Source organism: Gossypium arboreum, chromosome 13 (genome assembly GCF_025698485.1).
Source record: "Gossypium arboreum isolate Shixiya-1 chromosome 13, ASM2569848v2, whole genome shotgun sequence".
Classification (NCBI taxonomy): domain Eukaryota; kingdom Viridiplantae; phylum Streptophyta; class Magnoliopsida; order Malvales; family Malvaceae; genus Gossypium; species Gossypium arboreum.
Window position 1 is genome coordinate 92187284 of NC_069082.1, and position 25539 is coordinate 92212822.

Here is a 25539-nt window from a genome sequence, read left to right on the forward strand (position 1 = left end):
CAAGACAATAGCTCATACATGCATGGACAATTAAGTTTACAGCCCAACAATCAAATATAAGCCATATCACATGGCCATTACAAAATGAATCATCAATAATAGGGCCTTTACAACTCGGCCAACTTTGCATGACTCATATCACAAAACAACCAAGTCCCCTATACATGCTATACTCAAGTTATCAAATTAACTATACCCAATATTCCATTGATAGTGTGATCGAATACTCCGACAGCTTCCGATCCCCGAGCTAGCTTGGCGGAACTACAAAGGATGAAAGGAAGGGGGTAAGCATTAAAGCTTAGTAAGTCCACATGCAAATAATATGCAATGATAGTAAGCAATTATCACACAAAGGCATAATAACATAACCAAAAGATTATCCATCATTCAAGCATTTTGGCTTATTTATCAAGTGTTCATATATATACTTTCTCATCACAATCATCCTTTATCAAAGCATTACTCATGAGTTTAGCGTACATACTTGTACTTACTTGTAGTATATCATATAATCATACCTTCTTTAACATGCCTTCTTTGGGGCTTTCATCACATCATCCATTTCCCTACCCATTGAACACTCGGAATACTATTGGATATGCGGAAACTTGCACATAAGTGCCACATATATATACATAGCCAAAGCTACCTCATAACATGTAACGCTCGCAATAGAGCTACTCACGGGCCTGCTAGCATAAGCTATTGGTCAAGATGTAACTACTCGGGCTGCTAACATAAGCTGTTAGGTATCCGATGCACTCAGGACTACCTAGCCACCGGTAGGACACATAAGACCAGCGCCTGGAACCCAATTATATGTATCGCATCCATCATGAACTCTGACCAACTCAATGAGTTCGGATGCCACTTATATATCACGAACCCAGACCAACTCAATGAGTCCGGATTTCTTAGTTCCTAGTGACATGTCACTTGTATCCTAAACTATTCCTAAGGTTCAAACAGGATTCTTTCTCATATGCACATAACATCTCCATCGTACTTGCTCGTAATGTCATGAACAACGACCATAATATCATTCATACTTACAAAATTTCCATTAGGCGTAGCATACATAACAATGATAAAATATTTATCACATAATGTCAACACATCAAAACATACTACATCATCACATTATTTACACATGTACTTACCTCGGTACAAAATGACAAGAAACGAGCCTATTTGTCAAAAACTTTATTTTTCCCTCGATGAAGACGAGTATCGCGTTTTTCTTGATCTATAATGATAAATTTAACTTCTTTATTAATCACATTTTTCAAATCAATCCATAATTCATGCTTTGTTAAAATTACCTTTTTACCCCCATCTTTTCACTTATTTACAATTTAGTCCCTAGGCTCGTAAAATGAAATGCATGCATTTTCTTTACTACCCAAGCCTAGCCGAACTTCCCTTGTACTCAAAACAACCCATATTTTTCATAAAAATTAGATTTTTATCACTTATTTTACTCATTTTTCAATTTAGTCCTTTTTAGTGGTTTTTATGAAAAATCATCTTGTGAAAGATGTTTATCACACACCAAACTTTCATGTTCCTCCATAAACCATCAAAATTCATGCATGCCATACATGGGTAAATTTTCAAAGATAAACCCTACTTCAAAATAAGGGTGGAAATAGGTCAATCAAGCTACGATGACTTCAAAAATGTAAAGAACATTAAAAACGGGGCTTGGGAGCACTTACAATCAAGCTTGGAATTTGAACAAAACCCTAGCTATGGTGTATTGAGAATTTCGGCCAAACATGGAGAAGATGAGCACATTTTTGCTTGATTTTCCCTTTTTATTCTTTTAATTACCAAATGACCAAAATGCCCTTAGGGTCTTTCTTTCAAATTTATGCATGCCCATTTTTTCAAAAATTTTAGAAATTAGTCAAATTGCTAATTAGGACCTTCAAATTTATAATCTAAAGCAATTTCATGCTAAAAGCTTCTAGAACACAAGTTTTGCATCTTATTCAATTTGGTCCCTAAAGTGCAATCAGACATTTTATGCATAGATTTCTTCATGAAACTTTCACATAAGCATGCATACACATCATGGACCTCATAATAGTCATAAAATAATTATTTCTATCTCGGGTTCGCAGTCTCGAAACCACTATTCTGACTAGACCTTATTTCAGGATGTCACAGAGACTCACAAATGACACACGGCCGTGTTGCCAGGCTGTGTGTCTCACACAACTGTGTTGCCAAGTTGTATGTCTCACACGGCCGTGTGACAGCTTGTATCTCAGGTCGTTTGGACCTAAAATTTTACCTAATCAAAAAATTTCCTAACCAATTCATGCATAACTACCTAATCCATTTGTGCACACTTTCAAGGTACTAATGCATCATTCAAATACACATAATCATGCCAATTCAAACAACCTAATTCACCTAACCAATATGCCATTCAAAGGCACCACAATTGCATCCAAACATCATTTACCTAAACATGTCAATATAGCCTTATTTCAAGCATAAGAACCTAGTTTAAACATCTAGCAAATCATGTCTCAATTGACCATTTTCAAGCCATTATAAACATACCAAAAAGGAGCCTTATATACAAACACTTATAAGTGATCAAAAGGGACTTAACTTAACAAGTATTACAAGTCCAACAATACATAAACAAAAAGGACAAATATTTCAAATTACCATTTTCACGTTCATTAACTATCATTACAAAATGAGCTATATATGCCATTATAAACATTGGCCAAATTACTCAAAAACTACCAAATTGACTGCTGGATAGTGTCATAGATCTCCGATGAGCTTCCGATAATCTATAAAATAAAGGAAAGATTTTGTAAATTCAAATATTAAACATAATTCATTATCAATTCCATAAGCATGGTAAAAGCATAAACAACATCACCAACTCATATGTTAGTATGCTTATCCATGATATAAATGAAATTAACCATAAGATTTGTAAATTTCCATATATACTATCATCATTTAGTTCACAAATCCTTTCATAAAGTCATGATTCAATCCATTTGCATACTTACCATTTCATTCCCTTTTCTACCCATTGAACCATCTAGAATTACATCAGATACTCGGGAAAGCTCACACATAGTGTGCTTTTACATATAATCGTAACCTTTCCTTTACATGAATGCTCACACGAGCTGTGAAATGGGCCTACTCACATGAGCTATGGGTTGGAATGTAAGCTACACAATGCCGCTCACACGAGCTGTGGAGAATTCGCAACAAATGTAGGACCTCAGCCACCGGTAGGACATTCAAGACCAGCATCTAAAACATGAAATCCCTAATGACAAGCCATTTGTATCCTAAGAATTCTTAAGGTTTAATTGGGACTCAATATCTGCCAATTCGTCATAGCATTGATATATATATATAAGTTAATTTATATCAAATTAACATAATGAGCATTCAATTTAACTAACATAAAAATGATCATAGTTGATACGAACTTACCTCAATAATTAATGCGTAGAAGTAAAGTCGAGTTAGTCCAAAGCTCTAAGTTTTCCTCGATCTAAGTCCGAACATAGTTTAACTTGATCTAAATAGATAATTTCAATCAATTAAGTACTTATAGAATTCAATTTAATCCATAGTTCAGATTTATGCAAAATTACCAATTTGCCCTTAACATTTTAATTTTTCACAATTTAGTCCTTATGCTCATAACTTAAAATCTAACCATTTTAACCTAAATCCATGTTAACCATAGATGAAAGGGACCTTGATACAACCCATATTTACCATCATTTCACAATAAAACCTATAGATTTACACCTTTAACAATTTAGTCCCTAATTCCAAAATTCATAAAAATCACTTAACAAAACTTGCTTATTTTTCAACAAAAATTCATAATCTATCAATTAATATAAAAAATCATTCAAAATCATTCATGGTAAGCTGCTAAACCTTTAAAAATTTTGCAAATTAACCCCCAAACTAGCTAGATTAAGCTAAAACAGACTCAAAAACATAAAAATCACTAAAAACGGGACCGAAATCACATACCATGCAAGATTGGAAGCTTGACCGAATACCCTAGCTCACTTCAATAGTGATTTTCGGTTGAAATAGATGAAAAAAAGAAGATGATAACTTTGTGTCATCTTTCTTTACTTAATTTTCTTTTAATTGTTTATTTATCATTTTTTTCTTTTAATTTTTTATTTATCATTTTAACCTTTAGAAACTATCAAAATTTCATTAAAACCATGTCCATAAACATCAACTATCTCATGAATTGGTATTATTACCATTCAAGTCCTTTAGTTTAAGGTTTCATAGCCATTTGACCCCTTTAACAAATAGAACTCAACTTTTTTCACTTTTACAATTTAGTCCTTTTTACTTAATTAACTATGCAAACATCAAAATTTCTTAATGAAATTTTAATACAACCTTAATATAGTCCTGTGGACATTAAATAAATAATAAAATAATAATTCACTCATTGAAATTATGGTCCAAAAATTACTATTTCTGGCACCACAGAAAACGGGATGTTACACATATTTCGTTGAAATGCTCGTTTTCATTCTTTATTTCTTGTTGATGTAAATTCTTTTAATTCAGCAAGTAATTTTTTTCTAGTTTGGTAACTTATCAACTCAATTCTCGATTGTAACTAACTTTTTTGACCTTTGTCATACCCTTAACCTAAGCCCCGTTACAACCTTGTAAAGACCTATTGATTAATGTATCATTTAATTCTATAGTGGTGGACATTTGATTTTCAAGCAAGCCTATGGTAATAAAATTTCTTGTTCAACTATTGAGTGCACATTACTTGAACCTTAGACACTTTGAGTGCTTTGAGTGATCTTTAGTGAATATATCAATTTTTATTGAGTTTGAATTTAAGGTAATTATTGAGATAGGGGAGACGCATATGTTTTTATGCTTTAAAATTTTCTAATTAGATTGCTTGTGTTCTTTAGTGTTATTTTAATTTGAATTTCCAATACATGATTATCTGTAAATTATCCTAAGACATTATCGATGAAATAATAAATTGAGAGAATTTAACTTGAATGTGGGTTGAGGATTTTACTTAAGGACAAGCAAACGATTATGTGTGGGGATATTTGGTAAGTGTTAAAAGTAACATGTTTTAATCTCATTTTTAATGCATTTTTGGATGATTATTCGATGTTAATTGTGAATTTTATGCTCCTAATACTTTAAATTCATGTTTTTCTGCTTAATACAACATAAGGGAGCAAAAAGAGCGAAAATTGAAAAATCAGAGCAACATACAGGAGCCACACGAGTTGACGCCACACGGTCGTATGACTCTCAGAAGCTACCACACGACCATGTGGTAATCCGTGTCAATTTTGCGAATTTGCACTCTGGACTGCAAAAAATCGTAATTTTTAGGTTTTTCAGGCATTCTAAGACATATATATGACAAAAAATAAGAAGAAATGAGTGAGTCGTCATAGAATACTTAAGAAAAGAACTCGAAAACACCATTGAAGCCGATTCTAAAATAGATTTCCGTCAAGATTGAACATTAGGAGATTATCATGAGTTTCTTTATTTCTTTCTGTTATACTATCTCTAGGATGTTTTTATTTTCAAGTATGAACTAATTTTCTAAATACCTATGGGAGATGAACCCTATGATTGATCTTATTATTTGATTTTTATTTTACGCAATAAATAATTAAATCTTATTCTAAATTATGTGTGCTTAATTCTTGGTTTGATATTTCTAGATTATTGATCCATGTTTGATGTGCTCAAATCAAAGGAGGAATAGACCCTATTTAAGAGTAGATCTTGCATAATTGAATGGAGTTACCTGTAATCCTAGAAATAGGACTTGCGTAATTGAATGGAGTTTCATGAAATCCTAGAAATAGGACAACATAAATCTACTGGATTAGAGTCAAATCTAATAGGAGAATCCATAGCACAAGTTAATACGATAATAAGGATTTTAATTAGAAAGAAATTCTAATTAATCAACCTAAAGTCAGTTGCTTACTCTCGAAAGAGATATTAGCATAATTTAGGGATTTCTACGGATCAAGTTACTAAGTAAAGAAAGTGCGTCATTTAAATTTATAGTGACAGATTTCATCTAGGTGAATTCTTTCCTGGGTGTTGTTTTGCTTCTTAGTTGTTAATAAGTTATTTCGTGATTTATTCTTTGTTGTGTTTGTTAGTTAATTTTAGTTTTTAATCAATCACTCGATTTATTCTGTTAAATAACAAAAAGACAGTAATTACTAGTACTTTGAGTTTTCGTGAGAATGATATCTTTGTTCACCGTAGCTAGACTATTAATTGATAGGTGTACTTACCTTAGTCAAACTTTTAGTTAGTTCACGACACATTAGCAATCTACAATCCTAAGGTCACATGCATAGTTCACTTACATGGAACTCACATGCATTACTCGCAGGTCATAGCCCGCATGCTTTGCAACTCACAGCTCTCCTGTTCGCATTTCATTAGCTCACACCTTGGCAGATTGCCAAATATGTGAGCTGTGGCGCATTCACTACTAGCGGGAATGAAGTGCGCAGTCCACAGCTTGCAATGTCAGCTCGCCATATGTGCAAGATGTTGCATAGTTAGCCAACTCCAACATGCATAAGAAAGACTTAGTCTACAATCAAAATGTGAAAAGCGAAAATTAAAGAACCACTTCAACCAAAAGAGAAAATCAATGAACTACTACACTTAAAAAGAGAAAAGAAAGAAGGGGGCTCACTAGTATAAATAGGGGCAAGATGTTAAATGTTGAACACACCACAAATAAGAGCATTTGACTCAGAAGTTGGGAGCAAAAAAGAAAAATCATTAACTTTGAGAGAATTAAGGTGAGAACAACACCTAGGAGAGGATGAGAGCCACCGTGAGAGATTAAGCAGAATTTAGCCATGGAGAACCACCAGATTCAACTATCATCTCTTCTTAAACATTTATAGCCTCGAAAAACCACCATTGGCTATTAATCTTTCATATTTCCTTTATCTTAATTTTTGTTTTGTTGTTGTTTTGATAAACATGATTCCAAATTGCCTTCTTGCTTTCAATTTAATTATCATTGCTTAATGTTGTTTTGTTAGAACGATTATGGATCTTTGATATACTATTGTTGGTTCTTTGCTATTAATGTTTGTGCATATGATTGTTTATTCATTCAAGTATTTTACATGTCCAACTTACAAATGCATGGCCAACATTGGTAAGTAATTGAATTAATTATTTAATCTAAGAAGAGGTAATAATTGATAGACACACAACTTGAATGGTGCATGTTGAGACGATATTGAGAGATAATTGTTATATGCATAGTCCTTATGAATGATGCCTAAGAAGGTGATCATGATGTTAATTTGGCACATATGTATGTTAAGTAACTAAAAGGTTGATGTAGGACTTCGAGAGAACCCTATAGCTTGAAGAAATTGGATTAATAAATCGTCATATTGCCACGAAGTCATCGTAACATTTTCTATCATTGTTTTTAATGATTGCCTGTTATGGAGAAATAATTATTCTAGCCTTTCATGTCATTTTTTGTTAGTGATAAACTTTTCCACTGCTATCTCTTTTGTGTTGTTATTTAATTTGCTTACATACTCAGTGTAATTTAGTTTGAGTCCTTAATTAAATCCTCACATCCAAATCTCTATTACTTACCAAATTGTTAATAATTAACTTTGCAATTGTTGACTTGCATATACAATCCCTATGATAACTCTATAGTTACTACTTTATTACTTGTTTACGAATGTGTATACTTGCACATCATTCGAATATCGCAAATAATTGTCCTTGAATTTAGAGCCATTAGCCAAAAAATTAAGTCAGCTACAAGAGGATGCTAAAGTGCAAGTTAGCTTACCAAATTTATATAATCCTAATAGCTAGAAAAAAACCTAAAATCCTTTAAAGAGAGAGAAAAAAAAAGAATTTGATTGAAAGCTATAGCCTCACTGAAATTTTCTATAGAAAGGATAATTTAAATCACAAACAACAAAGTAAATCAGTTTCAAACTTCAATCTATAATAGTAATATTAAATTAATCGAATAAGTGTTAGCAATTGTTCTTGATAAAACAATTTAAACTCATAACAAAAGAAATTTAGGATTTAAAAATTGAAAGTTAATCGAACATACAAACAATACAACAAAGAGGAAGAGATGGTGATGGTGGCCATTGTACATGGTCTCCTCTTTCTACCTATCTCTTTGTATACTTTCTATAATTAATTAAACAATAATTCAGAGCAATCAAGAGAACCCTTCTTAAAAAAAGGAGAAAACTCATAACAATCAACAACATATGAACTCAACAAACATGAAGCCTACAACATAAGTTTAAAAAAAAAATCTATAACAATCAACAAACATGAAGCCTACAATAGGTATTGAAAAAAATGAAAAAAAAATTAAGAAAATCTCTCATTGTAATAAACCATAAAGCAATATGAAGACACAACTAGAAATTGAAAATATTAAAAAAACTGACCTAAATGTGGAATTAAAATTGGGAGGAGAAGGTTGCGAATATGGTTTTCAAACTTACAAGAGAAAAAGAGAAGAAAAAGAAGAAGAAGAGATATTTTGGTTTGTCTTAAAATATAATAAAAAAGATTATATTGATAAATATAACAAAAATAGAGGGTAATTTTATTTTAAAATTCAGATTTCACCTGTAATCTCAGATTACCTAAGAAAGAGGCTATAATAGATTACACCCTATATTACAGGAAGGTTGTAATGTGAGATTACGAGATGGTCGAAATGTTAAAATCCAAATATCATAATCTTATTCCAAAATTAAATATTATGAACTATAAATTATATCTAGAGAACCAAACGCTCCAAATAAATTCTAATAATTACCAATAAAAATAAGGGATAAAATATTATTATGAATTCTAATACTTACCAATAAAAATAAGGGTAAAATATTTAACAAATTTTTATGGTTGAAATATGTATACTCAAACTATTTAAAAGTGCCAACTTTTGTTTCCTCAATTAAATTAAGATTTGCATTAATAAGAGGAAAAAGTTACAACTCATGGTGAATAACAATCACCAAATCAAATCACCTAACACAAAATATATTTGCATAGTAAGCAAGAACAGACCTTTTCCTATTTTCTCAACACCAAAAATAGCTATGTTATATGGCTCCATAATATTTTACCATTGATCTACGTTTTCGATTGAATTTAGGCAATAATGTTAATATATCAAATAAATTTGGATATTTACTTTTATAAGTTTATTATAGATTTGAATTTTTAATATTTCTTTTATTATTGCACACTTGATATTGTTAGGTTAGCAACTATTATTAACATGGAATAACTAACTCAACAATCGTTAATGGTCACATCAACAATATTATTAAATTTAACAGTCAACTATTATGTCTAACAATCAAAGTACTTAATTGATTAAAATTTTCAATTCAAGTGTTCAATTGAGTATAAAAAGTTCATAGAGACTTAATTGATTTTTTGTGAATGCTTCTATAGCTTTTTATACCATTCAATAGCGAATCCAGGGGACTGGCAAAGGCTCTAGCCCCTCTAAAATGGAAAATTTTCTATTTACATCCTTTTATAATTTATAAAATTTAAATTAATAATGATAAAATTGCACATTGCCCCAAAAAATGATAAAATTTAATTTAATCTTTTAAAATTATAAAGATCTAAGCCATTAAAATAGTGAAACTGCATTTTGCTATCATAAAATTTTCTAGTCTCGCCCTTAGTACGTTAAGCCTAAATTATAATATAGTTATAGTATGTGATAGATTATAATATAGTTAATATAGTATTATATAATATAATAATGCAAATTATAACAATACATTTGTATCGTATTATAATTATATAAAAAAATTAATTATTATATTGGAAAGAAAAATACTCATAACTTATAAGATATCAAAGTTATTTGAATATGCCCAATTAATTCAAATTTCAAAAACTTTAAGCCCGAAAAAATTGAATTTAAAATTATCCAAACCTAAAAAAAATTTAAATCCATTGACACTTTAATTTCAACCATATCAACCCACCTATTTGTGACCCCTTTAGACAATTTAAGCTATATATTTCAGCTCGTGGAATCCATTGAAGGTGATGAAATGACCAAGTCACATAAAAAGAAGCCTTGCACAAATTGAACAGTGATATTATAAGAATAAGAAGAAATAAAGTTTAATCTTAAATTAGACATTAGACCTTGCTTTATGTTTTACGCCAAATAAAATATTTTAACACCTGTCTCAATTGGAAAATGTTGTTCCATTTAGAATAAATAATTTATACGGTCTATAACACATTTAAATATTTAAATATTTGAATAATTTAAAATTTATTGGTATAATATATTAATGTTTGAAGTTAATTTAAAAGTTTTTAAATTAAATTTTGTTTCAACTATGTAAGGTCTCTAAACAGAAATTTTATGTTTCAAGACATGCAAGTCAATAATTAATTTGCTATAATTTTCATGTCATGTCTATATATGTCTTGAGACATATTGTCTTGTATCTCAAAATATGTCTTTTTAACAAAAGGACTTTGAATGATGCTTGAATGTTCTCACTTGGGTAGCTTCTTCTAAAATAGCTTTTAAGACCTTAAAAAGTTGTAATGATATATGAAAATTGAACGTCAATTTTAAATTTAGATTTAATATTTTTTTAATGTTATAATTTTAGCTACATTAATTTTTCGAAAATAATGTTAAGTGATTTTAAAATGTATTTAAATCTCTAAAATGTTGAAATTCATTTTATGAAAATTTATTATATAGATAAATATTAATTTTTGATAGAGTGACAGTGATCATTTTGTTAATATGACATTATTTATCCATATTGATTATTAGGATGGACAAAGGGTGTTACACATGAGCATGCATGTATTCCACAAACTTGAAAGAAAAGCTTGAAAAGTTGGGAAGTCAAGGCGTCGACTCAAGCAAATTAAACAATTCTATAAATTGGTTTAATAGATCTAAGGGAGATACCAGTTCAGTTCTGTTAGATTTTTTTGAATTTTTTGAACCGTATTATAATTTGATTCAGTTCTATTTTCAATTTTTCATATTATTTTTTTTTCTGTTTTGGATTTTTTTTAGACTTATTTTCACTAAATGAGTTTTGTTTTATGAGTTTTGAATATTATTTGACAAAGTTTCAAAGTGATTTTCATAAATATTTCTAAAAACAATACTTTTCCAAGTAAATAAAAATAACCAATAACTTTTATATTGTTTTTTAAACTATTTTTCATTTTTTGAAAATGAAATATATTAATTTTGTATCATGAAAAATAAAGTTAACTATAAATTAATTAAAAAATAAAGTTCAATTCAATTACGAGTAATTACAATTTTTAAACTTGTATTTTATAATTATCTAGACACTATAGTTAAAATCGATTTTGCATGTTTTAAACAAAAGCTTTGGATTGATGATATAAAGGGTTATAGTATAAATTTGTGACTATACTATAAGTGGACAGTAAAACCTAATATTATGTTTTATTTTGATTGATGTTAATCATTATATTTTAAGAATATGAATAAAGTTACCACTTAACTTTTAAATTTTAATAATTTTTCCATAAATTTTAATTTTTTTAAATAAAATTTTATAATTAGATATTGATTTTAATAATTTGAAAACAAAATTTATGGAAAAACTATTGCTTCAAATATTTTATTTTAATGGAAGGAAGATCTAGAAATTTTTAAATAATATAAAAATGATATTTTATCTTTTCTAAATAACAATTTTATTAATTTTAATTACATAAATAAAACATTTTTATTAAATTTAATTTATTTTAATTGAAATTTGAATAGTAAACTTGACTCAAAAATTTTATAATTCAATTAAACAAAACTGTAATGGCAAAATTGAATGTATAGTAAAGCAGAGTGATAAATATATCTTTTATAAAAAATAAAATTATATGTATATATATGGTAAAATTACATAATAAAAATAATTTATTAAGTTGTCTAAAAATAATAGAATTATAATTTTTATCTTAAAAATTTATAATTCCATTCTTTCCCATAAAATATTTGTAGATACGGAATTCTGTTAGTTGGCAAATGGATTTTTTTTTTTTTTTTGCCTTTTCATGGATAAAGACATCCTCATAGTTGTTTCTTCCATTGTTAATATATTGATATGAACTTTGTGAACATTATTATACAAACTTTTTGTTTACCAAACTTACTCAACTTTATTACATCAACTGTCATATGAGTTAACTACATCAAACGTCCTTAAATTATCCTCTCTTTTTTAACTTAGTCTTTAAATTTTAATTATACTTTTAAATTATTGATTTTGTATTAATAAAATGTTTCTATTATTAAAATTATTAATTTAACCACTAAATAAGATGTCAAATCTTATGTAATATAATTTAAAGTAAATTTTTAAAGAAAAGTAAAATATTCCTACATAAATTTTATAATTAAAAACTAAACATAAAATAAAACCGGAAAAAGAGAGAGTAAATGATAATATCTATAAAAGTTTCAAAACATTACAGCCAAGATTTTTACAAATCCATTCATACAATATTCATTTAAATTTGTCACGTAAGATTAGACGTGTCATTTAACTATACGATTTCTATAATGAAAAGACTCGATAATTGATATAACATCAATAGCTTAATAATATAATTAAAGCATTTTTGAGGTTTAAGAGGAAATTAAAATGAAGGACATAATAATGCTATTAAGTGTAATATCTTACAAGACAGAAACTTAACTTATAATTTCTATGACTTTTGCATAAAATATGTTTGACCCTTCCTTTCATATTATATTGACATTTGATATTTATTTAGGCTGAATTATAGTGGGTTATGTGTGAGGATTCAGGAGTTAAAGTTATACACTGCACTGAATTCCCATATGGTAATTTAAGAAATTGATTACTTAATTACTGTTATCATATCTTTTTATTTTGGACTTAATTTTGGGAATAATTGTTATGGTAGTAAACAACTCTTTCTGATTCAAAAAAGATTAACAACCTTAGTCTCATCCCTTTAATGCATTTGCTTCTATGAGATATCCCACCATAATTTCCAAGATACACTTTTGAAACCAGAAGCCATCAATAAATAAGAAACAACATCTTTGATTTGGATGAGCTACACAAAACATCAGATCCAAGTCATGGAAACCTTATGTGTCAAATTACCATGTTCTTCAGATACTTGCAGCATCTCACCACCCTCAAATGGTGAAACTCAAAACATGATGAATGCCACTAAACTGAAAGAGAAAGCAAGTGTTGATGATGTTCATGAGCACCCAAAACCATCAGGGTTTCATCTTTCGCTCGGTGATGAATCGGTTGAACTCAGACTTTCCAGTATGAGATCATCACCACAGCCTCAGCAGCAATCATCAAAAAGTAGGGCTTTTACGTGTGGTTTTTGCAGCAAACAGTTCTCAACTTCACAAGCACTGGGAGGGCATCAAAATGCGCATAAACAAGAGCGTGCAATCGCCAAACGACGTAAAGAGATGGATGTAGGGGCGTTAGCTTCTCGACAGTATCCTTTCTATTCATATTCAACCCTGTCTCAAGGCCCTTTGTATGGATCTTTTAATAGGTCTCTTGGGATAAAAATGGATGCCATGATTCAAAAGCCTCCAATTTCGGGTTACCCTTGGAACTCCCTCGGCTATCGTTTCGGCCATGGCGGAATCGTGATGGATGGTTTACAGTCTCAGAAGAGTAGCGTTTTGCCTACATCTGCTTCAACTATAGCACCAAAGAACCCAACAAGCAGTATTGATTTTCCTGTATCTGGAAGTGAGGGTTATCATCGTAACGATGCTGCTGATGACGATGATTCAGGGCTTGATTTGTCTCTTAAGCTTTAGCCTTTTATTTCTTGTTTCCAGAAATTTAATCTTTCATTATGTTATAGAATTTCAGATTAATTAACTTTCATTTCACTATGAAAATTTGTGTTTCAGTAAAAAAAAAAGAACTTTTTTTTTTTTCAAATTTGGTTTGTAATTGGAAATAAACTCTCTTCTGTTTGTGTTTAGTTTTTTTTTGGTTTGATTAAATAATTATTAGCTTTTTAATTCACAAGATCATAGCCAACTAATTAATTGTTATATTTCATAAAGAAATTATATTTGAAAGTAAGGCATGGGATACTTCCTAATCCACTTTTGCAAATAATTGGTACAAGTTTTTAAAATAATACTTCAACTAGTATCCCAAAATAAAACTAAACGAGCTTATTTGATTTGATAGCTTGGAGAATATGAAAAAATTGAAATCTTTGCATTTTTCAAGGTCTTCGTAGAGTACAAGTGACATTGTTAAGAACTCATTCACTTGGGCAGAATAATTTGCTTCTTTCAATAGAAAAGATCTACCTAGATAGCACTGATGGAACTGGATTAATTTATGCATTGATGGAATGGTGAAAGCTATGACTAGAACTGCTATATCTGGAGGAGTTCTAAGGTTTGGAAATGAGGATTGGATTATGGATTACAACAGATCTTTTGGTAACTGTTCAGTTTTTTATATTGAATTGTGGGGCATTCTCGATGGGCTAACCCTTATCCAAGATAAGTTATTTAAGGGCGTAATGATTTAAGCAGATAATTTGGAGGTGGTCAAGACCATTCAAGATTTCTCTTTGACAATTTCAAATTTGAGCCTCATTAGAAGAATATATTGGCTCTTAGCGAAGTTTAGACATTGGGTCATACAACATATTCCCAGGAAGTTGAACGAAATTACAGATTGTATGGCTAAATTGGCATTAGATACAGGTCAAAACTTGACAGTGTTTGAAGAGATCTCAAGAGTAGTGTTAACAATTTTGCCTATGATCCAAGCAAGTATTAGTCTTGCTCAAAGTTCCTCTTTGTAATTAACTTGTCTTAAAATTGGTTTTCTTTAAATAAAAAAAAAACTACTTAATTCTAATTATTATATGTTTTTCAGACGTAAATATGTTTAATTATTATATTTATTAAACCGTTATATTTTGAAGTAATTTTTATTGTTTGCAAGTTTAAAATGAAAAAAAATCAGTGAGGATTTATTTCTTATTTTGCAAATATTTAAAATTAAAAGTATTGAATTGTTATGATTCATGATCACTTTAGGATTTATTATACAGCTCGCTTTTACATGGTTTCTCATTAAATTTGATAAAACTTGCCATATTTGAATGTGAAACTTACAAATCTACGAAATAGCATACAAATCCTAATATTTATTAAATTTGGCTCCTCCTATCTAATAAAAACACTTTGAAAAAATACCATTTTAACCTGATTTATTTTTTATTGACTTAATTAATTTAGATTTATTTTTAGTTAATTATTATCTGAACTCAGATCTTACAATATCTCTATCTACTGATTTGCTAAGCAGAGAACAGCTCAATTTTTATTACACCATAGCAAATATATATCTACTAATTTTAAACACATTCATATTCTTTTTTATATTACTAAAAATATTAGTATAATTATAAGACATATTACATTCTCACGAGAGAATGCAAGTTCAAATTTTAGACACGATATTGTTAGAAACGGCACAATAGATTCTAAAAGAGTTAATGTTTATAAACCATAAAATGGACATAAATAATACCTTAGTTATATCAAAAAATAATAATTTTTTTAGGCTTAAATACTCATTTAGCTCCTGACTTTGTCATTTTCTTCCAAGTTGATACTTTTGAGTTTTTTTGTTCCAAATTTATACTCCAACTTTTATTCCTTTCATGCTTTTTTGTTTTAAAAAAAAAAGCTATTGGTTTAATAAAACAAAACCCAAGACAGGACCTTTAAATTTCCTTAAACACTCCGAAAACAACAATCATAAACAAAAATTAAATCCAGCCCAATATTCTAGACTACTTCAGCAAGCATAGAAAAAATGAATTCTAGAAAAATCTAAAAGCCAAATGTATCTTGATAAACAAATTTCAGGGGAAAAACCTTTCATTTCCTAAAGAAGCACGAAACATATCATCAGAATTCTGCTTCCCCTTTCATCTACAACTATGATTTTTCAATCTAGGGCCTCTATCCATCGGATATCAACTTCTACCATTACCTCTACAAACTCCGACACAGCGTTCATCAGGAAAATATTTGTCCTTTACTTAATCCCTTCATTCGCTAATTGATGTGCCGCTGCATTGGCCAATCTCTACACATGCATGAAGGTACAAAACTGGAATTCCTTGCTCAAAATTTTCACATCTTCAATATATACCGAGATTTTAGGTCTATCAATCTCATTTTTGCTTGCTTCTTTATCATAGTAAGAGAGTCCCCTTCAACTTCCAAACTTCTGATATTCAGATCTAAGCACATCTTCAAGGCCATAGCACAAGCCACTGCTTTAGCAGTAAACGGCGACAGAATATCCTCGTGAAAGGTAATTTTTGAAGTTATTGCCCTTCCTCTTGAATATTTAACAAAATACCAGAACATGAACTCTCTTCATTTTTCCTATAAGCAGCATCAAAATTGATTTTTACACGTGTTTCTCAGCCTTTTCCATCGTTCTATTGCTCTACATTTCTTAGGTAAAATTCTTCCCAAGTCATCCAATTCTCTGATGTAATTCTTTATAAAATTCACAATAGATAGCCCATCTTGACTGCCCCTTTCATGCACCCATTTATTTCTATTCATCCAAATTGCCCATAATGCACACACAAATAGTCGACATTGACTTTGTGAATAGTGGTAAAAAATGTAGGCACCAGTCTTTTTGGCTTGTATTTTCCAATTTTTGGGGCCATTTAAAGCTAAAATTTTCCCAGAGCTCTTTTGTAAATCTATAGTCGCGCAAAGCATGTATGACTGTTTCTGCTTCTTCATCGCATCTAAGGGAACATGTCGTGCTCATCAATATCTTGTAATGTATGTTGTTGAAAGTAGGAATAAAATTGCAAGTTACAGGTCCCACTGTAATCTTGATTTTTGGTGGCACATTTAACAGCCATAATTTTTTGTAAAGATTACCTTATGTATCTTGTTCTTGTCTAGAAATAGGGTTTGTAAGGCCTTGTATTAGGAGCTTGTAACCACTACAAACAAAATATTCTTCAGACGCTTCACCTTTTTATGCAATGTGATCATCGCTTGGGCATCATGGCAAAGGAATTTTGAAATTACCCACTCTCCCTGTACCCATTCTTCAACATAGTCTTGCTTGAAGGGGCCCTTTCGCAACCCACACACTTTGCTAGGTATAGGAAGGTAAATTACCTAAACATGCATTAATGAAATTTGTTAACGGGTAATATTTGGATTTTAACATTCTTACTAACAAGGAATTCAAATAAAAAATTAAACGTCATCATTGCTTTGCTAATAACCCTAAATTAAACTTGGTTAAACTTTGAAAGCCGAGACCACCATTATCTTTCAATTTTCACATTGTTCCCCAATCACACCAATGTAACCCACACTTTCCATGACTTTTCTACCACCAAAACTTACCTATAAGGTTTTCCATTCCCACACAAAGAGATTTTGGGAGAAGAAAATAGGACATTGAATACGTTGGAATTGCTTACAAAATAGATTTATAAAGACTTCTTTTCCTCCATGCGAAAGAAATCTTGTACCCCAACTGTCAATTTTTTAGTTGATGTGATCTTTAAGATTTTGAAAAGCCCATTGTTTTTCTCTTTCCACCATGTTTGGAAGCCCCAAATATTTTCAAGATTATCTGAACTCCGGACTCCCAAAATGTTTTCCACTAGTTGCCTTTCTCGATCATTAACATTTAAGCTATAGAAACTTGTTGACTTTTCAAAATTAACACATTGACCCGTGCATCTTTCGTACTCCCTCTTAATATTTTCAAGCACATTTGCCCCATTAACACTTGTCTCGCCAAACAAAATGCAGTCGTTTACAAACATGATATGCGTAATTTAAGGGCTTCTGCGGCAAACTTTAACCCCTTTTAATAGACCTTCTTCCTGAGCTAATCTCATAAGAGCTGACAAACCTTCGCCAACTCCCTAGAAGGACGAAAAACCTCTTCTTCTTCACCATTCATAATGACCTTGTATAATGTTATGAGAATACACTGAATGATAAGATCAATCAATCTAGCATTAAAACTCATCTTTAACATTATGCTCATAAAAAAACCCCACTCCATGGTCATATGTTTTACTCATATCCAGCTTGAGAGCTAAATAACCCTTAAGATTCGTCCTCTTATTTTTAGAAGTGTGAAAAATCTAATAGGCAAGTAGAACATTGTTAATTATCCATCGACCAGGAACAAACGCACTTTGTGCCTCATTAATACAAATATCTAACATTTTTTTAAGTTTTTTTGCAAAATCCTTAGAAATTATTTTATACATAACAGTGCATAGGCTTATAAGACGGAAACTTCTCAAATTTGTCGAATGAGATGTCTTTAGAATCAAAACAATATTTGTAACATTAATAGGTTCTAACGATATACCTTGACTAATGATTCCTAAGAAGTAAGCACTAACGTCTCGTCCCAAAACATGCCAAAATCTCTAAAAAAAAATAATGCATGATATCCATCTAATCCCAACGCCTTTGTTGGGCCCATACTTTTTAGCGCCAAATACAATTCCTCTTCCCTGTATTCCTCGATTAAAAATTTGTTCTTATCTTCCAAGATACATCTCCCCACGCCTCCCGAAATATGATTCAAATTTTCAACACCGTTTGTGGTAAACAAATATTGGAAGTAACCTCGAGCAATCTGTTTCATCGTTTCCATCTCTCTAGTTTCCCTTTCATTTTCATCGTTTAGATAGTGAATATTGTTCATCCTTCTTCGCTGGGATGCAAATTTGTGAAAGAATGTAGTATTTTTTTCTCCATGTTTTAACCAATCTGTGCGCGCTCTCTGCTCCCAAAAGACTTCTTTTTTCTTGATCTCCATGTTAAAATATAACTTAACCTCCATTAAATTCACAAGATTTTCCTCATCTCTCTCCTAATTATTTAGAGACTCCATCTTCTTTATAAGATCTTCCAAAAGCCCTCATCATTTCATGTGGATCTTTCTCTCCCAAGTTTTCAAACCTTTTTGCAACAAGATCAATCTTTTCCATATATTTTCAGAACTAGTCTCCCAAAGCCTTCGAATTTCTCCCTCACACGATTCTTCTAAAGTCCACCAAGCTTCAAATCAAAAGCTTTTCGTCAAGCTTTAGCATTCATTATTGTTTGTTTGGATAAAAAAAGACAATGATCAGAGAAAGAATGGGGTAAATGTCTTATCAAAAAATTCAAAAACAAATTCATCCAATCAGTATTGGCCACATTTCTATCGAGTCTTTCTCTAATGTTTGTATCTAGGAGATTTCCCCTTTCCTACGTAAATCATGCTCTCGAATATCCCTTATCCACTAGAGAGAAGTCCTCTAGAGTCTTGCATAAGTCATCCATCCTTTTTTCCTCCCTCGGTACCCCATCTTTTTTTTCATTTGCATACAATATTTCATTGAAGTCCTCACAAACAATCCATGGATGATTTTGATCCTTTCCTAATCGCCTCAATAAATTTCATGTCTTCTCCTTTTCACGAATATCAGGAGCTCCATAAAATCTCATCATCTACCATTTTGAAAACCACATCTATAATAACATCTTTCCATCCTATAATAGTTTAACTTCATCTCCATAAAGAAGAAAATTTGGGGACAAAATTTCTTAAACATATGTTGAAGTCTTCTAATAGCCTGCAAATTCCTTAGCCCGCGGACATTCCAGCTTAAAAGTTTCATTGCTCTCGGTTAGCTAGCCTATTGGTAGTCGTCGATCTTTATTGAATTTGAGCATTGATTTGCTCCAAACTGGGCCTTATCGAATCTAATAAATTAGAAACACCTAAGTCCATTTTGTCAAACCTGAGCCTTTTCTTCCCATCACCGTTTCTTATTTGGCTATCTTCCATGATAGCATGATCCATTTCATTATAGGGACTCCCATTAACATTATCAACTTGAATCTTGTACCCTTTCAAGTTAAATCCCAAAATGGGATTGATTGCCATTCCCAATTCCCTTCTCATCAAATCCCTTGAATTTCACCCCCACCATTATTTCCCTAATTAAATTCATCTTCCTTACGAAGCCAAACATTGTTCATTGTTGATGCCCTTCTAGTATTCGGCCTCAATGTTAAGTCCCATCCGATTTCCATCTCCTTCAATCCCTGATTAAGTCTTTTGGGCAAATATTATCACCATGGCACATAAAAAACAAAAGAAAGTTAATTTTTCATATCGAAAATTCACATAAGTGAATTTTAACTGAGAGATCATAATTTTTTTCGTCATTTCAGCGGTTTACAAATGTCTATCTAAGCCCGAATACAAAGAAAAAATTTTCATTCTACGATTCAACTATTTCATGTCATAATTAATAAATTCTCCAATAAAGCCACCAAATAATTTAGCCATGGATTCCGAGAAAAATCCCGAAGGGAGATCATGTAATATCCCGAATTAGGGCCTAATCGGAATAGTGGTTTCGTGACCATAAATCTGAGATAGAAATAATTATTTTATAATTATTTTGATGTTTATGATATGATTTCATGATTGTGCTTAAATTGAAATTAGGGACTAAATCGAATAATTTGCAAAACTTGCATTCTAGGAGTTTTTAGTATGAAATTGTTTTGGAATATTAATGAGGAGGTCTTAAATAGAAATTTGACCAATTTCTAAGTCTATGGACAAAAATTGGATATGGATAGAATTTTTGGAAAGTTAATTAGTAAGGGCATTTTGGTCATTTAGTTATTAAAATGAATTAAAAACAAAATTAAAAGTCAATTTTTGTCCATCTTCTTTATTAGGCCGAAATTTCAAGGGTTCTCCATAGTTAGGGTTTGTTTCAAGCTTCCAAGCTCCATAGTAAGTGATTCCAAGCCTCGTTTTTAATGTTCTTTACGTTTTTGGAATCCTGATAGCTCGATTAAGCTTATGCTAGCAATAATTCAACCTAGGGTTCATATTTGGAAAAATACCCATAGGTTAAATTTGTGTATTTTGGTGTTTTATGATAGAATATGAGGTTTTAAATTATGTTAGACAACTTGTACTACTCGGTTTTAAGCGAAAACGAGTAAAAGGGCTTAATTAGTAAAAATACCTAATAGTCATAAGTACATGTTAGAGTGTGAATTTGTTGTTGCCATAGCAGGAAAAAATGATCAGCATGTCATAAAATATAAGAATAATGGATGAAGTTTAATTCCCGAGCCTAGGGGCAAAAGTGTAATTATGCAAAAGTTTAGGGGCAAAAAAGTAATTTTTCCCAAGTTCGTATTAAATGCTGTTTTGATAAATGTATGTATTAAATAAGATTAATTTGGCATTATAGATCAAGAGAAACGAGATTCAAGTCGCGATCGAGGGAAAAACAAAGTTTACGAAGAATAGGCTCGATTGCTATTAATTTTGTACCCAGGTAAGTTCATGTGTAAATGTAGTAACATAATTGTCATTTTAAGTAACTTAATGATATTTATATGATATGATGATTATTATTATGAAATATTATGCTTTGTGGTTATTGTTGAGTAATATGCAAATTATGTTTATTATTTGTTAAATATGAATTACTACCGAGTATCGGTTTCAATATTCCGTGGAAGACGGTAAAGATGTGTGATCGAGGAAAAATCCCGTTTGAACCTTGGGAATAGATTAGAATACAAGTGACATGTCACTAGGATATTTGAGTTCCAAACTCGTTGAGTTGAGTCCAAGTTCGTGAGATGTAACTAGGCATCCGAGCTCGTTGAGTTGAGTCCGAGTTCACCTATGGATGCGAACGCCCGAGCTCGTTGAGTTGAGTCCGAGTTCACTTATGGGCGGGTTACATGGTAGCTTGGCTACATAAGTTTCGCAGGCTATTGAGTTTGTCTAGCTGCGGGTATGGCTCTTATGTTCATGAGATCCGCGTATTCGAATTATATTCCGATGTGTTTAACGGGTGAATCTTAAGTGAATAAGAAGAAGGCCTAAAACGAAGGTGACATATTGGTAAGTGTGGTAAATAAGAAAATTTGACAGGTATGTGCTTAAACCCTCGGGTTGAAAACTTGGTATGATGAAATCGTAGAAAGATATTAAATGTAAATGAAACATGAATGTCTTGGTGTTGTTTATGCAAATGATGTTTTATGTGAGATTATGTGATTATGTTACTTGCTATTTGCATGTGAACTTACTAAGCATTTGTGCTTACTCCCTCATTTTCTTTCATTGTAGTTTTGACAAGCCGGCTTGAGAATCGGGATAGGTTGAAGACTCGTTCACACTATCCGAAGGCTTAAATTGGTAAAATGGCTTGTGTATTTTGAATGTGGCATGTATGGCAAAACACTCACTTTGTGTAATTGATCTTATGATATGGCTATGGTTTGGTAAGAAAAGGGTTTGTAAATGATTAACCATTAGAATGGCCAATCTAAGTCATATTTGATGTTATGTATATTTAAAATGCTATTTAGTCCATGAAAATCCTTAGTAAAGAAATTTGCCATAAAACAGAATCTGACAGCAGCAGTGATGTAAATTTGAAAAATCACTAAAAATAGTAGAAATGGAATTAAATGATGAGTAAGTTATGAAATTGAAGCTTAATTAGTATATTTTCATATGGATTGAACAAAATAGGTATATAAATTATATTTTATAAGATATTTGAATTTTTGTGAAATAGGGCCAGAGTGATTTCTGGATCTCCTATTCTGACTTTAAAAATTCATCATAAATTGTAAAAAAAATAATTAGAAGTAATTATTTGTATGTACATATTCCTTATTGAGTCTAGTTTTAAGAGAAACAAACTTCATAGTCATTGAAATTCTGTACAGAGAGATATCTGATTCGTAATATACAGAGGTCAGAGCAGTTGAACCCTGAAACAGGGGAGAATTTAACTAATAAAATGTACTAATTGGCTTGACCAAAAATTCTAGAAAAAAATTAGTAAATATATATATGAGTCTAGTTTTAGGAAAAATTTACGAAATTTGATTTCGAGTTTCAGAAATCGAGATATGAATTTTTAAGCGACTGTGATGCAGATTGCTAGCTTGACTAGAAATTTTAAAAATAAATTGTTTGAGCTGTTTAAGTAATGAATTAAGTCTGTTAACACCTCGTGTTCGACTCCAGCGACGGTCTCGGGTACGGGGTGTTACAGATCATGAACTTGGATCCAAAACGAAGAAGAAACAATAGGAACTTCTATTGGATTTTCTTCCTTTTTTAATCAGTGAAAAAACAATAGATGATTATTGAAAGTCCAAGAAGCACCCATAATCACACGTTTGATGTCCAACTCATGGAAAACTTTGAACAAATATCGCTTCCCACCCAGATCTGAGATTTAAACTCCTCCTAACGGATGCTAAAGATTTGTCATCGTGTTCTTAATTGCCGGAAAGTGCATCACACACGCTGTTAAAAAAATATCCAACCAAAAAACAATCATGATCGATTTCCATGAGATCCCATCAGTAGGCAAAATCAAAACTTCTAGTTCTTTATATTGAGATCCCATCCTTTATATTGAGATTTGCTAGTTCTTTTTCCATTTCGACAAGGCTCTAATAGAACACTATTCAATTGAAACCAGTAGAATAGAACAACTTGAATAAAAGGGAAAAAAAAACAACATGCTATAGAGAGCAGGCTATAACCGTGCTACAGAGAGCAAACTCTCTCCATGCTTTTGATCCTCTTTTAACGGCGTTAAATTCAAACACGTGGCGCTCTGAAATAAAAACACATGGTAATGATGCATCTCTTCCAATTTTATGTTACCGTATCTTTTTCTTTTCATTTCTCTTTGTAGTTCCTCTCTCTCATTTTTCTTTAGATAAAATATCCTGGAATAAATAATAGTTCCAATGGAACTTTCTCTTCTATCAAGTAAGGGTGAGCGTTCGATTTGATCGAGTTGAATCAAGTGAAAAAATTTCGAGTTGGCAGTCTTATTTTATCATCCTAACTCAATTTGAAAGTTTTTTGAATTGAGTCAAGTGAAATTATTTGAGTTAAATTAAAAATTAAACATGTCAAATTAAAATTTCACATTCTGATAACTAATTATATGTTAGAGCATATATATTTGAAAAATTTTCAAAGAAAATAATAATAATAATAATAATAATAATAATAATAATAATAATAATAATAATTAGTATGATAAACTTGAATCATTAATTCACTTATTTAGGTCCTCAAAATTTTTATTTTCAAAATTTTAAATTTTAACATTTTTATATATTATTTATAATTTTTTAAATTGTTATAATTTTTTAAAAATATATTTTTTAATTTTAAAATTATTTTGATTTTTTTTGTAATTTTTGTTGAGAGAGACCAATTCGCTCATTTTCAAAATTGACAAGGACCAAAAGGATATTTATACCAATCTATTATTCAAATTATTTGAATTGTTCGAGTTATTTGAATTGTAAAATTCAACTCGATTTGAACTTGAAACTCGTATTACTTATTCAAGTTTACTCGAATAACTCGATTTAACTAACTCAAAATTAAAAAAAAAATCAATTTTTTCAAATTGAATCGAGTTTTACTCAGTCCTACTATCAAGGATTGGTCCGTTTATCCATAAGTGAAGACATTACTTTCTATTAGATATTCTCTTTATAGCTATTAACAAATCAAATGATCACAACAAATTATCTTAAAATTATTAAATTCTATACCTATAAAAAAGAGGTTTGAAAAAATTAAAAGGATATTTAAAATAAAATATAAAAAATCATTCAAAAAAAATCTAAATCCAAATGAGCCCTGTTGATTATGTTCATACGGATCATCATTCATCAGTATTCAGTTATTTTTCAAAATTGGCTCTTAATAAATGAAATCTAACAATCATCCATCTCATTACGTAAGGGACCAAGCGATGGGTAAGGGCGTTGATGATACACCGGAGAGGGAGTAACAACCCAGGAACAGTTAGCAAGACTACCCATGAATTACGCAAGAGCATGAGAGAGAGGAAGGCACCTAAGCCCTTAACAGATTTTGTCCGTTTCTGATAGACTTAGCATATAAATAAGACTAGTTTGTAAAGAAAAATCTATCGAAAATCCTTGAAAAATTCTCAATTCTCAATCTACTATCTTCTTATCTATTTCTATTTTATTCGCTCTATTTGCATCCACAACATTTGGTGCTTTCGTTGAGCTTACAAATATGGTAAATAACACAGAAGCCATCAAATCCCTTCAGGATACAACCGTCCGCCATGAACAAAACCTCACCTCACTCCAAGCCCATGTTTCGAACCAAGAATAGTAGAATACCAACACTCAATCCACTCTCCAAGAAATGACTCGTCAGTTACAAGCTATTTCAAACCAGTTGGGCATTTCAGCAATGACATCTGCCGGCGGCGAAC

General features: G+C 30.8%; 1 protein-coding gene and 1 long non-coding RNA gene across 2 annotated transcripts; both read left to right on the forward strand.

Moving 5' to 3' along the window:
• The first annotated feature begins 13209 nt into the window (after positions 1–13209).
• LOC108462573 (zinc finger protein KNUCKLES-like) lies at positions 13210–13957 on the forward strand. Its single transcript, XM_017762505.2, has one exon. The coding sequence runs from the start codon at positions 13211–13213 to the stop codon at positions 13955–13957; it is 747 nt and encodes a 248-aa protein (XP_017617994.2). The 5' UTR covers position 13210.
• A 1983-nt stretch (positions 13958–15940) lies between these two features.
• On the forward strand, positions 15941–22616 carry LOC128286555 (uncharacterized). The gene is made up of 4 exons (XR_008277162.1): positions 15941–16287; positions 16387–16502; positions 21472–21558; positions 22365–22616. It is a non-coding gene; the product is annotated as an uncharacterized LOC128286555 (long non-coding RNA).
• The last annotated feature ends 2923 nt before the right edge of the window (positions 22617–25539 follow it).

Bases quoted from the DNA above. Each gene is read 5' to 3' on its own strand.
- LOC108462573 (XM_017762505.2), top strand. From the start codon at position 13,211: ATGAGCTACACAAAACATCAGATCCAAGTCATGGAAACCTTATGTGTC.